The sequence below is a fragment of the Saccoglossus kowalevskii genome, chromosome 15 (genome assembly GCF_978046115.1).
Source record: "Saccoglossus kowalevskii chromosome 15, keSacKowa6.1, whole genome shotgun sequence".
Lineage (NCBI taxonomy): Eukaryota > Metazoa > Hemichordata > Enteropneusta > Harrimaniidae > Saccoglossus > Saccoglossus kowalevskii.
Genome location: NC_140655.1, coordinates 18,888,954 through 18,907,526, shown reverse-complemented (window position 1 = coordinate 18,907,526; position 18,573 = coordinate 18,888,954). Strand labels below are relative to the sequence as shown.

The 18,573-nt window shown below is 35.7% G+C and overlaps 2 protein-coding genes across 3 annotated transcripts in view; one reads left to right on the top strand and one right to left on the bottom strand.

Annotated features, from left to right (window-relative positions):
* The window catches only part of LOC102800899 (uncharacterized), a 58,228-nt gene extending 54,024 nt beyond the window's left edge, over positions 1-4,204 (top strand). The window contains exons 27-30 of the mRNA XM_085508495.1: positions 33-555; positions 1,058-1,193; positions 1,804-1,914; positions 2,008-4,204. Of these exons, the coding sequence (XP_085364621.1) occupies positions 33-555; positions 1,058-1,193; positions 1,804-1,914; positions 2,008-2,223 (986 nt within the window). The 3' untranslated portion in view covers positions 2,224-4,204. The remainder of the gene's footprint in view (positions 1-32; positions 556-1,057; positions 1,194-1,803; positions 1,915-2,007) is intronic.
* A 3,176-nt stretch (positions 4,205-7,380) lies between these two features.
* Positions 7,381-18,372, bottom strand: LOC100371658 (SUZ RNA-binding domain-containing-like). Of its 2 annotated transcripts, none has more exons than XM_006811952.3 (5): positions 18,265-18,372; positions 15,058-15,107; positions 10,728-10,869; positions 9,137-9,243; positions 7,381-8,702 (listed from the first exon to the last, which is right to left on the bottom strand). In XM_006811952.3, exons 1-5 carry the CDS (start codon positions 18,319-18,321, stop codon positions 8,603-8,605), a joined length of 456 nt encoding a protein of 151 aa, XP_006812015.2. In that variant the 5' UTR covers positions 18,322-18,372; the 3' UTR covers positions 7,381-8,602. The 2 variants fall into 2 exon arrangements, with proteins under 2 accessions (XP_006812015.2, XP_002731160.2); XM_002731114.4 differs by having other exon boundaries at positions 9,137-9,222.
* Positions 18,373-18,573: the final 201 nt, after the last annotated feature.

Here is an 18,573-nt window from a genome sequence, read left to right as displayed (position 1 = left end):
ATTTCACTGATTTACCTCATTTTGTTCCCTAGGCAACAAAGTGAGAAGAGAGAATGGGGAAATTCTTGTGAATGCATGTAGAAGAAACAAATTACGCTCAGTGTTGCTTTACTGGAAAACTGAATCCGAGAAGAGAATCACTGCAACTGAACACTATTTGACAAAACTGAGTCAAAAGTCAATTCGCGAGTGGAGTCGGGTGGTGAAAAAGGAGAAGCAGATGGCAGTAATTGAGAAAGTAATTACAGCTCGAAAACAACGTTCGTTACTTCAGGGTGTGCTCACTCACTGGAAAGAAACCTATCAGCATAGTGTAAGAATGAAACAAGTACTGCATCTTGCACTGGAGAAAAGAAACCAAAGACAACTGCTGAAGAGTCTGTTGCAGTGGAGGAAACAAATCCAGGAACTGAAAGCAGACAGACATCGGCAGTATTTGATACAAAGGCATGTAGTCAAGAAATGGAAGTGTTTTGTTCGTCACAAGAAAGAAGAAAGACAGAATGAGAGGGACATGATGGAATTAGCCGAAGATCACTACAATAAAACCTTATGGTAAGAACAATTGTAATTATGTGATGCGTCTTACAAGTCATCTAAAAATGTTATGGAAGTGCAAAAAAAAACATATACTGTAAAATACTTTATTTTAGCTGGAATTTATTTTTGGGTGTTTTGTATGGAATTTATTTTTTTGACAAGTTGAATGTAAAATATAGGAAAAACCGTATATTTTCTGGATTTTATTTTCACTGAATCATCCCTTCAGCGAAAATAGCTAAAATTAATTCCAAGCGAAAATAAAGTATTGCACAGTATTTGCTAACATAATGCATTACTACACAAAAGACTTATTTACCGATAGTCTATAAAACTTGTTATTTTAATAGTCAGAACTGTAAACAGTTATTTGATCCATATGACAGAAAATACAAAGCACTAAATACAACTCTTTCAGATATTACAAAGACATATAATCCTGTCATTTCTGTTGCTATTACAGGGATATTATTTATTGTACAGTTTTTTAAAATAACAAACTAATTTTATTTTACAGTAAGAAAATTACCTTTCACTGGAGAAACGAAGCCAAGATGATGAACTTTGTAAAATGCAGAAATCAAAAACAGACAAAAGATTGCTGGAATGTTTGGAAATCCACAGCGGATAAGGAATTCACTGCTAGACATATAGTATGTATGAATTTGACCTGCACCAGATTACTTTTGTGGTTATGGAAAATTAAATTTATCCCTGGGATCATTTATTGTACCACTGTATACTATACACCTGTAGCTGTGGGTTAAAGTTAGTGCAATGCTGAATTTTGGCTTACTTGTGTTTCTTGCAAAGTTTCAGTTGCTATTAATATTCATGAGCTGCAATTTGCATAACACAAGGCCTGTTTGCATGGAACATGGTGCACATACCATACCATACCTTCCAGCAAACCAGGCAATGAACTTGTTGCTGATTCACAAACTGTCATTCTATGATATCACAAAATATTGAACATTAAACTTTGAATGGAAAATATAATAACGAAACAGATAATAGTTTTCTTTCCGTCAAATTCCATATTATGCAAATATGATAGTTTCTGATTGGTTTAATTTCTAGCTATTCCAGAAATAGATTCAAGTTACGCGAATTATGTCACTGGTTGGAAAACAAGTCTTTGCTGTTAAACTATCATAAATATTGATAATGATGGTGATAATCTGCTTTGCTATGAATTAGTCAGTCAATTCTCTTATGAAATTGAGGCTCATGCCTTAATATATTTTTTGTTTACTGTTGTAGGCTGCTCACAAAATCTACAACTCTGTATGGAGTAGATGGAGAAAGGCTTTTATTCAAATTAGCGTTGCTAAGGCCATGACATCACAAGATAATAAGCATCTCAGGTCTGAGGTAAGTCATGTGATTGGTTCATCTTTACCATATGATCAGAATATTTGCTGTGATTGGTTGATTACAGTCTCATCAATTTTCTCATTCTTCTAGGCATTCAATGGATTGCGTCAGTATACAGCAGTTCGTCGTCTCGGTAACAAGGTTCATGATCAGCATTTGAAGAATTTAATGAAGTCCACTTTTGCACATTGGCGAGAACGCTATCACAATTCAAGTTTACCGAGCAGTACTGTGACAAGTTATTCCAGTGCTCCTGGAAACCTCTCGTCATCATCCAGTGAAACATTATCAGTCACTTGGAATTGACCCAACTGAAAGTACTTTGACTTACCTTTATACAAATGGTATCTTCCATGCTTTAACAATATGAGGATTATACCATTTATTAGTTGAAGGAAGGGCAGGATGTATTAGATGTTTCAGATTCACTTAAACTCACAATGTATTAAAAGTTTTGTTATGAATGATCAAAATGCAGGGCAAAGTCATAATTGTCTTTGAATCCAATCATACACAACTATTCTACATTAATTTACTAATTGGCTTTAAACATGTGTCTGCAGTGCTGAGGGACTGTGGACTGCCCTTTTCTAAAATAGACTCCATTATATTGGATTCAACCAATAATCATGGGTAGGACAGGTGGTATTCTGAAGGAAATATTTTTAGTTCCTGAAAAGTTTGATTTATAAGAATACATAAGGTTGAAATATTACAAATTTTAAAATCATGGAGTGTCCAAATAAAATTGAATGTTTGATTGTACATACTTGTAAAAATACAAGAGACACAAATTATTTATTAAAAAATGCTAGTTTCAATATTCTACACTGTTTTGGAGCTCTACTGATTTATTGAAGTATGTTAAAAGAAAAAAGTGCATGGTTTATTTTTTAAGGAATATCTTTTTTTCTTCTCTATTTTTGTGAATATTTTAATGGATCCAAATGTGTGGTTTTGAATGTGATAACTTGAAGATCTGATTGTTGTGATTGGTGGATTTGTCACATGTGACCATGTAAGTGAGCTGTGGTTGGTGGATTGGCAAGTAACCAAGTGGTTGGATAACATTTGAAATAGAATAATTATGTTTCAAGCATTTCTTGCCTGTTTGATACAGATTCACAAAAACATTGCGAATTTTCTCATTTTTTGTACACTGGGAGTATTCTATAATAATCTTATTTACGCTTCAATAGTTTGCAACATGAAAACAGTGTAATGATTATACTCATTTATAGTATTTGAATGTTCACTGAAAATGTTGAAAATTTTTTATTTTTTGCACAGAAATTCATGGAGTTACACTTAATACATACAAGGATAAAATAAATCCCAATTATTCCCACCCTTGTACAAACCTATATTTGAACTAGTGGAGATTATATCCTCCATCATGGACACATCGCAAAAGTGAAACTGTATCATACATCATTAATTTAAAAATAAACTATTCCAAATGTGTGGGTTTTGTTTAATCGTTTACAATGATAAGATATTGTAAGTTACCATGTGTTCTTTTCAAAACACAGTATTACTCATGAATACACAGAATGTATTATGTTGTCACCTCAATACAGGAATGAAGCCCCCCTAAGTTAAGAGGGAAGTGTTAAAATATGTGATTGGCTGGCTGTGATCATGTGACTAACCAGGCCTTCATTTTCATTGGATTGTTTGTTCCATTTATTTCAGTGTCACTAACATCACCTTAGTATTTTTTTTATACTTTTTTTTGTATATTTCACTTTTAGTATATTTTTTTTTATGAAATATGTTGTAAAACAATCCGTCCAATCAAGCGTTCATATTTTGCAGCCATACCAAAGATGTACAAATTTTACAAGCCTGATTCTTCCATGTACCTCTAGAGGGCAGGCTAACTTATCTTCTAAGATCTTCCTCCCCAAAAGCACCATGTGAAGTGAAGTCTTTTTACTGAGAGTTCAATTTTTATATTACTATGCCTTGCACATTTTTTATGAGGGAACTAGTTTCTTGACTGATACTATTGACTGGTATCTTAGTAGGCTTACTATATTTCTCTTGCTGTATCATAGAATAGCACAAAAATGTCTTGTGACAAGCGCAGTCTCAAAATAGAGATGTAGATATTAATTAACTGTCAGTTTGGAATTGAGATAACAGCTTGCACTACCTTTGTATGGAACAAAATTCTTTTTTATGTAAAAAAAATGAAATTAACCTGTATTTTTGCTAATTTTTTATTTGTAAAATTTTCAAGTTATAAAATGATTGATTTGGTGCTTGATTGTCACTAACTCATTTACTGTTGCATGTTTTTTTCAACGTGTTCTCATGATTTGTTGAAATAGTCACATGATTTGTTAAGATGTCCACATGATTTGTTAAAGTGGTCACATGTGTTACTTATTTGCATATTGTTTGTGGTATAATTGTAATGAAATTTACCTAAAATGAATGAAATTCTATTTTTCTATAAATTTGGTTTAGGTGTACAAATTTCAACTTATTTATCAATAAATGAATTGTGTATATATGAAATGTAATATATGGCATGTGAAATTGATAAAAATATTAACAGTGAAAATGGTTTTTGTGTGCTCGGATCACTGAAAGTAAATGATGGGGACCCTCTGTGTTAGGGTTCACTGAACCACCTATAACACCCTCCAAGAATATAAATCTACATGTCAGTTCGGGTGATGGCGCCCTCTGTAGTAAGGTTTTCTGAAAGGAAATGTACCTCCAACACACCCTCCCCAAATATAAATCTTGATACCCTCCATGTCAGTTCTGGGTGATGGCGCCCTCTGTAGTAAGGTTCACTGAAAACAAATCTTGATACCCTCCATGTCAGTTCTGGGTGATGGCGCCCTCTAGTAAGGTTCATTGAAAACAAATCTTGATTCCCTTCATGTCAGTTCTGGGTGATGGCGCCCTCTGTAGTAAGGTTCACCGAAAACAAATCTTGATACCCTCCATGTCAGTTCTGGGTGATGGCGCCCTCTGTAGTAAGAAGGTTCACCGAAAACAAATCTTGATTCCCTCCATGTCAGTTCTGGGTGATGGCGCCCTCTGTAGTAAGGTTCACTGAAAACAAATCTTGATACCCTCCATGTCAGTTCTGGGTGATGGCGCCCTCTGTAGTAAGGTTCACTGAAAACAAATCTTGATACCCTCCATGTCAGTTCTGGGTGATGGCGCCCTCTGTAGTAAGGTTCACTGAAAACAAATCTTGATACCCTCCATGTCAGTTCTGGGTGATGGCGCCCTCTAGTAAGGTTCATTGAAAACAAATCTTGATTCCCTTCATGTCAGTTCTGGGTGATGGCGCCCTCTGTAGTAAGGTTCACCGAAAACAAATCTTGATACCCTCCATGTCAGTTCTGGGTGATGGCGCCCTCTGTAGTAAGAAGGTTCACCGAAAACAAATCTTGATTCCCTCCATGTCAGTTCTGGGTGATGGCGCCCTCTGTAGTAAGGTTCACTGAAAACAAATCTTGATTCCCTCCATGTCAGTTTTGGGTGATGGCGCCCTCTGTAGTAAGGTTCACTGAAAACAAATCTTGATACCCTCCATGTCAGTTCTGGGTGATGGCGCCCTCTGTAGTAAGGTTCACCGAAAACAAATCTTGATTCCCTCCATGTCAGTTCTGGGTGATGGCGCCCTCTGTAGTAAGGTTCACCGAAAACAAATCTTGATTCCCTCCATGTCAGTTCTGGGTGATGGCGCCCTCTGTAGTAAGGTTCACCGAAAACAAATCTTGATACCCTCCATGTCAGTTCTGGGTGATGGCGCCCTCTGTAGTAAGGTTCTCTGAAAACAAATCTTGATACCCTCCATGTCAGTTCTGGGTGATGGCACCCTCTGTAGTAATGTTCACTGAAAACAAATCTTGATACCCTCCATGTCAGTTCTGGGTGATGGCACCCTCTGTAGTAATGTTCACCGAAAACAAATCTTGATACCCTCCATGTCAGTTCTGGGTGATGGCGCCCTCTGTAGTAAGGTTCACTGAAAACAAATCTTGATACCCTCCATGTCAGTTCTGGGTGATGGCGCCCTCTGTAGTAAGGTTCACCGAAAACAAATCTTGATACCCTCCATGTCAGTTCTGGGTGATGGCGCCCTCTGTGGTCCCTACCACTGAAATGAACTACTAATACATCTTCCATAAATACAAATCTTGCTTCTCTCCATGTCAGTTCTGGCGCCCTCTGTGGTAGGTTTACTAAAATGAAATGTACCAACATAGACCCTCTATTAGAGGGTCTATGGTACCACCAACACATACTCCATAAATACAAATCAATGAGAACTTGATGGATAAATCAAAATGCTGGAAGCATTACCACTACACTTGAGACGGGAACCAGCCAACTCGTCTTTAATGATGGCACCCTCAATGGTATAAGGATACATCAGACACACCCAAAATGAATAGCCCACTTTCCCAGAAGATAGTGTTTCGCATGCACGCATATATTGGATATGGGGTGCAACGTAAACTTGCATGTGAGATAATGTGCTTGTGGATGTTTCAATTGACAAGTAAGATCCACTATTACCGAATATCAGCAGGATTTGACACCATATTAAAGGTAGACATGTACTTCCAGGAAAGTGGTCTAAAGCAATTTTTCCACTCTCTGTCATTCTGAGTGGTGGCCCTCCTCACTATAATAACAATCCAGACAGTCTGATTGAAATGAAGGTTCCGACAGCTCTACTCTGATGGGATATATCGACCAATTACATAACACCAGTTCTGTGTTCAAATATCATGTAAATAAACAATGCATTTTACATGCGTTGTATACGTCGCTATGAGTCCCATATCGAACAGAACGCGGCATGATGACTGCCGCGCTTTAAGGTAGAAGCCTACTCATAAATTAAATTTTGCAATAAATTGTACACCAAGGTAATATAAGGATATTGACCTAAAAAAGTTGGGGGTCACCAGCCTTTTTTTCGAGAAATTGATGGTTGTATTTTAGTGGAAAGGCACCATTTTGACACTTTTACAACACTTTCACCACAGGTTCCAATGGCAAAGACATTATGCAATATCTTAAAATAGAACCTGGTGACATAGGCTTTAAATCATATATTGTTAATGATGGAGTACTTTTTGTTGTTCTGAAATTATTTAAAAATTCTGGGTTTTAAAAACTGTCAAAACATGCAATTTTTCTATAACATTGTGTTTATGGAATTGATCTAAAAATACCAATTTTCAAAAAATATCATGACACGTTTCTCAAATATATAATGCTATTTAATTGTACCGTGAAACATTAGCTTCATGATTGTACATAATAAACTAATGAACATTGTCATGCGATTTATGACCAATTTTGTCAAACATTAAGACTAAGCTTCTACCTTAACACACGTACACTGAAAACACACAACCCACCAGCTTAAACTCACCAGTATTACTTTGTCAAAATACTGCAACACAAACGTTAAAATGAATTTATTAACAAAGACTTTTATTTTATCACTGAACAAAATCCACAATATTCAGTGTCCACATAAAAGAGGGTTATTTACCCCTGTTGGTCATGTGATCCTTTCTACTACTACCCTTTTTCTTCTTCTATAAACCCATTGCATTTATGGTAATTGTGAACTGGCTACACTTGCAGTCATACAAGAGTGTGAATCGCTTTTGATAACTGTACTGAACTTATAAACTGACTCTACATTAGCTAAATATTTTGCAAACTGATATTGTAAATCAGACTTTATACCTTAGCTATGAATTCAGTTGAGGTGCAATGTCTGAATTTTACAAGAGGATTTTATCATTTTTTTTTTATTGGTACATGTTTGAAACATCCACTCAACAGTGAATCCACAGTTTTTTTATCAAAGTGGAGTAACTGCATGAGGGCGCCACACTACATGTGGTGTTTTTAATAATTATTTATATTGTATATCCACAATATTCAGCCTATAACAGAAGCGATGCATATACAATTTACACTACAAGGCTTCAACCCTCTCAGTTGTTTTCCTATCAAAATTTTGGGGCAAATATACACAAGTCATCAGTAAATTTCACCTAATAACCGATCAATCTTGAACCAAAAGAACACTCAGAGATATCAAGTCATAGACTGATATAACAAATCCGTCACTGTCTTGGGGTGCCCGAGTGACGTGGCAGTAGTGATTCATGGCAGCGAACAAGCTCTTCGGGGAATTTGTGAATGCGAATATAATCCAAGGAATTAGTGTTATGTGATTGTATCTGTACATAGATATGTAAGCAAAATCTTTAATGTATTTAAACTTCATTTTAAAAACACACTGTTGCATTTTATGTTTGAGAAAATTTAGATTTTGTTGGACATCTTTTCCCAAAGCTTCACTGGCACTGTAAAGAGCGGAAAAAAACAGCCGAGATTTCCCAGTTGTGATGCCACAGTGCAACGAAAATAGGAGCAGGCTCAAGGTGGCCTAGGATATATTCGTCTTGTCCAATTAAATTAGTCCTTACATGCACGTGACTTCCAGCTTAGCTGTGATTGGTAGCCTAGCCCCACATGATCATATGTGAAAGCTGTGATTGGTTGACATATACACCGAATACTTGTATTATGGATGAATAAATATGTATGGGGCTCACAGTGGAAACATTATGACATTTTTCTGTCCTCAGAATATCACATGACTTCTACTGTCCAATCATCTTTGCAGATTAAATCCTGTTGTTCCATCTGGTCCTTTTGGTTGCCTAATCACACTGTTGTCTGCTGCAGGTACATCTTGTATTAAAGCTTTTGGTCTGAAAAAATGGATAACAGTAGTCACTATCATAGATATTTTGAGATGATACCCATCTAGTAGAATCTAGTAGGAACTAGTAGAATCCAGTAGGAACTAGTAGAATCCAGTAGGAACTAGTAGAATTCAGTTTGAACTAGTAGAATCCAGTTTGAACAAGTAGAATCCCTGTACGAACTAGTAAAATCCAGTATGAACTAGTAGAATCGAGTATAAACTAATAAAATCCAGTATAGACCAGTGTAAACCAGTATGCGAAGACCCATTACATGTAGTTTAGAGGATGCAAAACAACTGAGAGACAAATGAGACAAATATGCACCATATTTTAAAAGCCAGTAGGAACCAGATTTGGTTTCTAAGTCTAAAAATAAACTTAAAGCAGTAAGAACCAGTTCAGATTCATAAGTCTGAAAATAAAAAAAAAATAAATACCTTTCTTCATCTTCAGTTGTTCCAAAGATTCTTATTCTTGCCTCTGCATATTCTTTTTCTCTTTGTTCAAGACTTTTACGAGTTGCCTGAAAGTCAACCAACAGCAACTACAATAACATTGTAAACCATTTTATATTCAAAATGTGTCGGGACACAGGTCAACATGTGTGTTTGTTTGTTAATTAGTTAAATGTATAAGAATATGTATCAATACATTTCTACATTTAGATAGATTTATTTATCTAGTGTTATCTATGTAAACTGTTTAGATTATTCTAGTTTATTCATATTTTCCAATTAACTGAGGAAATTACCCTATTATTTCACTGTTAGATTGTTTACATGTGTTCTTACATTAAGAGTTACCCCTATGAGTAATGGAATCGACCTCAAACATGCTAATTATTATGCAAGTGTTACTCATGATTCCTCGTCTCGATGGATATGGCGGTCATCAATGGAGTCCACATTTGAATTTAGTTCATTGTTTTTCAAGTTATTCACCTATTTGCCCCTCATCAAGGGCACTCACAGTTTAATACAGGAGTTTGTACTACTGATGTAATTACTGATTGAAATGTTCAGCGTTCTACCCATGAATAAAGAAGTCATTACGACTTTCTTTTGAACTCGATGACTTGAGTCTACTGTATGTTCTGTGGAGATTTATTAAACGTGGCGATTTATTCAAACTGAATTCCCACAGCCACAAATTTCCATGGATTTTGCAAGTCCAGAAAACCATAAAAATTTTATAACAATGAACATTTCATTGTCATCTCTGCAACGTCAAGTCACAGTGAATACTGCAAAATTTCCTCCCCATGAATAGCAGAGAAAACAAATGTACTGTAAAATAAATTCCATATGAAACACCAATAGTCTTTTCAGCGAAAATTAATTCCAGCTAAAATAAAGTATTTTACAGTATATAGAATTTTTTATCTGACCTTTATGTCACCATTTTTACTGTTAATCAATCAATCTATTGATATCCACTGGGCAAGGCTTCTATAATGACACTATTTTTTATTTTGTGTAACAATTTCACAATAAATGTGAATTTTTCACAGCTATGAATATTCTTGATTCAGTTAATGTGACTTAAAGAAACATACTGTGCTAATTCATACAACACAACACATGACTATTATGAGTCAAGGAAACATAACAAATATTTTATCCAAATCCTCGGGAGCGGACATCCGGGCATTTTCACCGCCTGGCAACCCGCGGCGGTGAAAACAAAGGCCCAAAACTCGCAGAAAACAGTACTTTGGGATGATTGTTGAGACTCCTCTGAACAGTGTAACAAGATTAGCCCTACGTGTGTAACATATATAAATTTGGTTGTTCAGGATTACTTCAAAGTTGAGTTTGTGTTGTTTTCTCGAATTTTCACCGGCACGACCGGCGTTCCACATCAGCGCACACAGAGCCCATAGAAATGCATGTACAGTGGTGCGCGCCGTGGAACGTCTTGTGACGTAGCTCCGCCCCCGAAGATACCTTCATAAGAGCATTAAAAGTACAAAGGGATATTAAACACAAGAACATTTTTTTAATGACAAGACTACTAGATTCATGATACCTGTTTTTCAGTCTCAGTTTTATTTGTATTCTGATCATTCTGAATTCCCGGTCTTTTCAGTATTTTCAGTTGTGGTTGATATGCTGTTCTTGTACTGTCCTCTTCTATTAGCATGGCCGGTGTGTTATTGACAGTATCTGCTCTGTAATTCAACGAAAATCTCCATTACAACCGACACAAATGACTATACATATATGACAGGATTTCCCAAATAATTAGAGCTCTAAAACAATTGTTTTGATTGTAACATTTACTGGTGAAATGTAGATTTATATTCAGTAAAAGTAGACCAACACACCTGCCATTGTAAAAGCTGGTTATGGAATGACAAGCGCCCTCACACCTTGTGATCTTAAAAGCCTATCCTCGGGGTGGCCATCCGGGCATTTTCACCGCCTGGCAACCCGCGGCGGTGAAAACAAAGGCCCAAAACTCGCAGAAAACGGTACTTTGGGATGATTGTTGAGACTCCTCTGAACAGTGTAACAAGATTAGCCCTACGTGTGTAGCATATATAAATTTTGTTGTTTGGGATTACTTCAAAGTTGAATTTGTGTTGTTTTCTCGAATTTTCACCGGCTCGACCAGCGTTCCACAGCAGCGCGCACAGAGCCCATAGAAATGCATGTACAGTGGTGCGTGTCGTAGCAACGTGGAACGTCCTGTGACGTAGCTCCGCCCCCCGAGGATATTGGTCGCTTGTTATTCAATTTTTAGAGTAGGGACAATTTTAAAACACACTATAAAGTTTACTGTTTACTTTACATTTTAATATCAAAAATAAACAAAGGCAGAACATGATCAACAAATCTAATCTTGTGAGGTACAGAACTTTTAAGAACATTATTAAACATAGTCTAACTATTACAACCTTGCTTGTGGGAGAATCTAGATATTACCATAAATAACATTTAAAGTGCCTGTGCAATGCCCACCTTCACGTTTCCCATTTTAGACCTGTGTCCCACAGAAATGGGCAGTTATTGATTTTTTTGCTGAAAATGATTACTCGTATCCAAGTCAATTTGGGATATTTCTCGTGTTGTAGCCACGCCCACCTATCCTGAAATGGTCGACTGTTTCCGGATTTCCGACTTTCGCTGAAAGTGCGCCACCAAATGCCAAAATGTGAGAGGAAGTCATACCCCTGAGCCGTAATAACACTGGTCATTCAGTATACTTTTAAACGATATACATTTTTCGGTCGGCATTTTTTCCCTTTTTTTGTCTATTTTTTTGTTTTTGTTTTTTGAGAGAGAGAGAGTTTTTAGATGTTGTGTTACGGGCAGTTGCAGTGAAACGTATAGTCATAGTTTAAGTATTCACACGTTTCTAATCGATTCGAAAGTGCGACATCAGTGGACGAAAGCCACTTAACCTCAGCTTCTTTTTTTTTTGAAAAACTGTCCTCGTCCATGAAAAAAACTACTAGGTTTAAAGAGAAACGCCGACAACATAAACCTGGCACAACACTTTTGAAAGAAATAGATTCCGGACCATGATCACCGAGGCGAATTTCAGAAGAGAGAGAGAGAGACGGCAAGTGTTTCAAATGAGTTGACTTTTTTTGCGATCCTGATTATCGTTTTATAGAGACCATTTAGTCCCTGTTAAGTAAAGAGTAGCAATAATTTTGACAGTGACATGAAAACGAATCGTCGGACAAACAGGAAATTACACAGCCCTTACACATTGCTAATTGTTTTCATTTTCGAAGGCTAAAAGTTTCTGAATTGTTTGGTGATTGGTGTTGAATGTCGAATTCACACCTCTGTTCTTTTTTTACCTCCATGCTTGCAGCTTGATCTGCGTAATAATTTATGAAATAAGAATCCGGGCTTGGTCAATGTGTTTCCACCAAATAAAGTTGTAATATGATGTTATAATTATGACAATCACGCCATGGATCAAGCTAACTCGAATCCACTCTGAATTTATCTGTATGTGTGTCGATCTCGATTATTTTTGTTATCCAATTAAACGCCGCTTTTAACGCACTTGCCCTCGTCGTGACCCGACGCGTTCACCTATTTCAACAAAATTTCAATTTATTTCCACGCGGCTGTCATTTGTTTAGTAACTGTGATTTGTCATTTTTTAATTATTTTATAGTGATCACTATAGTCTATGTTTAGAATGTCAAAATATGTTCTCTTTTATTTTAATTTTGAAAGTTTTACTCAGACGATCGATAAAATAAAACAGTGTAGTGACGTGCCTAGTAACCTATTTTGTCCAGCAACTGAGTACAAACGTGTGCCGGTGACGATCACAGTGACCAGCTACACCAGAACGGACATATTTCGCATCTAACTCAACCCCATGCAACAAAAATTGATACTATGTGTTCATTATGGCTCATTCCTCTTCGACGAACAAGTACATAAGTGAAAATTTTGTCAAAGACGAAAAAACTGCACAAGAAATTTGCCTTATTTACACGTATCGGCATTGCAAGCTGCCATGCGACTTCCCCTTCTGACGTCACAAGGGGAATTTCTGTATGCAAATAAGAAGCTAATGAGGAGCCTCGTTTTAAAATACACAAAAATAAAGTTGCCGTAGATTGAGTTGAAAACACATTTTTTCACTGAAAAAAATAATTCATGCTTAGAAACATAAAAATTAATAATATTTATGTATCAATGGATAATTTTAGGCGTGAAAATAGCAGCCATTTCACAGGCACTTTAAGAAATCAAGATAGATACAAACTGTTTATTATACTGGTCACAACTCAACATTAACAGCAGCCAAGACGCACAGACTACCAACTTTTGTACTGGAGTTATCATTTTTCAAAATGTGTAGCAATTAACTGGACTAATATGGACATTTTCTCCAAAAATACATTGATTTTACATTACCCTGAATGTGTATGAAGCTACAAATTGAGCAATTTATTTATGTTCACACTTTCTTGCATTGCTGTACCTACCTAAATGTGATGGACTACCCAACATCACACTACAAGAACCAACTGCTAAATGGTACCCTAGCAGGCATCAAAAACTGTTTTGTTTTTTTAATTTTGAGTCCTACTAGTGATTATCTGACTGAGAATATAATTAAAATAAATACAATGTCATGTACTAATCTTGAGCTTTTTTATAGAATAATATAACATGAATTGCTTAAATATTGCCAAATAGTACAGCAATATACCTAAACAAAATTTTTGCAAAAAAAATACATTAGTAATAATGGATAAAAGCATTTCCAGTTACTGCAGTAATCTAAAGTACCAGATTTTGGACAGTGTAATACTGACAACTGATTCTTAAGAACAGCATTGTAAATGATTTTCTGCATATGTAAGAGTATGTCAAAGAACTGTTTTATTTTAGCCAAATTGTCATGCATATATTGAAAATTAGACATGCTAGTCAAAGAAAAAATAAACTTGGTTAATAATTTATATTGATTGGTATGATGTGCAAGTTTGAAAATTATCAGATAAATATTGTTTGACTTATTGTAATCACGAGAAGACAATTTTAAGTTACATTTTCGTAAAATATCTTCAATACTAAACAAGCGAATCATACCGTAATTGAACTTGGGCAAGATTTCATACACAATAATATGATATCAATTGCGTAAGAATTGTACGAGTTATTGTAACCACAAGAAACAGACTCAATAACGTTCGCGCCAACGTCAAAACAATGATGAAACAGAATTTTTCCTCACAACTTTTCTCTTCATTAACATTACAAGCAAGCTGGAAATGGTAACAACACTTATTCTCAGGACAAGCTACATCACAGAACATTCAACGTTGCTAAGACGCACACTACTGTACCATGTATTTCTATGGGCTCTGTGCGAGCTTCTGTGAAAAGCCGGTAAAACCAGCTAAAGTCAAGGAAACATCATGAACTCAACTTTATAGTTATAGCCATAGGTTTCAGCATCACCAAATCACACACAGGATTATACCGATAAAACCAATATTCAAAGCATTTTCTATTAAAAATTAATCTCCCGAGTTACTTGTGTAGTCATAGGGTACCTCCTTTTCAAATTGCAACTAGGTAAACATCAACCATTATGTATATGCTATCTTAGTTTTGTTTAACATATACACATAGCATAATTCAAACAGTGATGCGTGACAGGATTTATTATAATGAAGACAACTAATAACACTCGATAAATAAGCACTGAAAATTTCAGTGATTTTTGGCAAAGGTAGTCCAAAATTGAAAAAGGTTTTAACTAAACTTTGTTGACAATACAATCTAAAGAAGACATATACTTCAATCCCAGGTTCTACCCTTGCAGAAGCCTTAGGACCCTGAATTATTAAATATAAAAGTCAACATACTTTGTCTCTTCCTGCTTCTTTGGTAACTCTTCTAATTTCTTGTCAAGTGCCTGCAGAACAGAGTACACATGTACTATGATTAGTCAGGTATCAGTTGAGAAGTGAACAATATATGTATCTCATCTCGCAAGAAAACAAGGAACCTAGTAAAGACTATGCCTTTACGAATGCCACTCCACCTAAGCCTAGACAATATGGTTACAAACAGTAGTACCGGTACATCACTGGTATGAGGTGATTGGTTGCTATGACGCTCTCAAATGAAACGAGAGAGAAAATATCATTCTGATAATGAGTTAATTGGTGCATCCAGTACAGACACATTGCATGTGTGAAAAATGGGTCAATCCCAAATTAACAAAGATGGTGACTTTGATTGTTGCAAAGACCAATGTGCAAAACATTACCAAGGTTTACTACATACGTAGTATTTGGACACCAATACAGAGTGTTAGCAGGCAAATTTGTTAATCAGTTAGCAGTGTTGCTTTTCAGACATTGACTATGGCGTTGATGAGGTTGTTTGCGAGCATGACAAATCAGTGCATCAATAAGATTTAATTACCGGGGTATATACCAAATAGTGGACTTTACGTTATGGATTACTGTGGAATACTTTATTTTTGCTGAAAAGGCTTTCTGTGCGTTTTGTGTGAAATTTATTTTCACTGATTTTTGATGAGTTTAATGTGAAATATAGGGAAAAAAAGTATATTCGCTGGATTTTATTTTCATGGAATCATCCCTTCAGCGAAAATAGCGAAAATAAATTCCAAGCGAAAATAAAGTATTCTACAGTATATACAGTATCTCTTCCATTGATCGGCAATCATTTGTGGATAAGATTATGTATCATGTTTTTCATTTCTAACTAAGAAGGCATTGTGTATAAATTCGACTACAGATTTGATAATATTTTTATCTCTGCTTTGCAATAAATAAATGAATTTTTGGAGATTGGTTTGTATTTTAATGAGAAACCTTACTGTTGACAAATATTTTCGAAGTGATATTTGGGCATATGAATGAATGTAAATATTACCAACTCGTGTAATAACATGGGCTGTAAGAAACACTTCGTTAACAGCCATCTTTGTGAAATAAAATAGTGCCAGGCGCATTCATACGGCTGATCACAACTCATTGATTTGGTGTGGATGAAAGTCAAAGTTACGTCACGGTTACTAGAAGAACGGTTAGGAAACTCTATTGTTAGATATGCTAATTACCATTGACTTCAATTTGGTGCGCGTCCAACCACTCTTACGTCATCGCTTGCGTTTTATGCACGGCGTCCATATTGCTGACTTGCTATTGCATTTCCTGTGTGTCAACTAAATTGAAGAAATAAAACTCACTAAGCCGAAAAACCGTCGTAAAAACATCACCGACTCCTGTGCGACTGTCGTGTGATATTCAAGGTGAGCTTTTATTTTGTTGTTTTCGAAAAAAAAATGAAAATACGGATAGTTTGTTTTGTTGACAGATTTGCCGTCTGCGAATCGTAATTGACCTTGGCATTTTGTACCCCTGAAACTCTGTCTGTAAATGTTCAAAAATGTTTGTATTCGTTACTACGTTAATGTTTGGGTATTTCAATACCGGGTTACGATCATCATAACTAGTTTCAATCGCAATTTTAGACAATAACGCTTTTTTTGTTAAGGTTAGCGACGTCAGCTATTTTGACTGCCTTTGTCGTAACAGTTCGGGAAAATTGCTGAAAAATCAGATTAAATTATATTTTAGTATAACACATTATTAAATTAATATTTATAGTTCACATTGTTATCATTTCTGTTGGTTAAATACTAGGTTAATGTAGAAAATTGTCATCGTTTCAGTAGGGCAATCGTAACTCTGTGTCTGTTGATGTCCAACATGGCGACGAAGAATTGTACCCAAATATTTATCTGTGAACGGTTCATAAGTTTATTTTGTGCATTGAATTATAATCTATTAGTCTTTTATTAAAGGGATGTGCTAGTTTAAGCAATGTTAGTTTCATTTTAACGAAGTTTGCAGACATTTTACTCCCGATAGCGATGTCGGCCATCTTGTTTTTTCATGACTGCTTGCAGTGGTAGTGTAATTGACACCTGTAGGAAGTTGTATGGTTTCATGGTGCAGGTTTAATCTGAATATGTATTTTTGTATTTCAGTGTTATTATTCATACAAAATGCCATACAAGTCGGGAAAACTAGATAGAACAAAAAACCATTACAGAAAATTGTTACAGAAAAAAAAGCTGGAGAAACTTGAAAAGCAGAAGAAGGGAGATCAAGAGATTTGTGATGACAAACAGGTGAATATTATACTTATTTCCGTCCATAGTTTTCTTATTTTTTCCCTCAAATTATTTCATTTTAATTAACAATTGCAGTTATTTTTATTGCCTGTTTGTTAGAATTGGGAAAAATATTTAATAATTAATTTAACCTTTTTCTCACAACAGGATCATAGTAAAGATTGCGGAAAACATGTACAAAGAATTTGCCCACAGGTGACAACTGATTCGACTCAACATATCTGTAGTTTGACGGAAATGGACACCAATATCACCTCATTTGATTGTGATGTCATCAAGCACAAAATTACTGAACTGGTTAACAATGAAGTTGGGTGGTGTTGTACATATATAGAAAAGGGAGATGGCATAACTATACATAAAGTAATATCTGGTCTGGACAAGCAACCTGTGATTTCGTGGTTACGTTTTTTCAGGAAAATAGATAATTATTAATATATTATTCTCTTACATCCCATGATATATTCCAGTCAAAGCAGTAGTATCAGTTCATTCATATTCAAAGCGACTGCTCTGAAATTATCATCTCGAAATTACAGATTTGGGGTTTGTAGGACATGGTGACATTGACCTTGCACGTCACAAAACCTGAATAAATAGATAAATTCACCCATTGTTGCTGCATGCCGACTATGAATATATAGTTGACACCGAGACGCTAAAAAACAAAACATTTCTGAAATATAAGGCAACTTTATGCGATCTACAGTAGAAACAATCAAATTCCATAACATGAAAAAAATAATAATAGACGCGCGTAAGTAGTGACGTTTGATCTTAATCTGGTCGTTGTGAGCAAACGGTTCACACGATGATCAACACAAAGATCAATCGCTATAAAATGCCATTTCACGTTAATTTTGACAAAAAAATGCGTCAAAGCATTTATAAAACTTACTCCGCTATCAACAGCATCTTCCCAGCTATCCCAAACTTCTTCTTCGTCGTCGGCCATTTTGAACAACGCCGCTAACGTCGTCAGTCATCAAACCTTTCGTCTTTATTATCATAGTACAATGTCGTGACCGTGATGGCGTTTACTGTATATACATGTTTATACTCGACATACTAAAATAACCGTCATGTGACCACGATTTATTTAACGGGTGCCTGACACGGTTGTCTCGAATAGAGCGAGAATTTCTGTCAATCAAATTGTTTTTATGAATATAAATACCATTTCATAACCAGGTTACGGCATACGGCC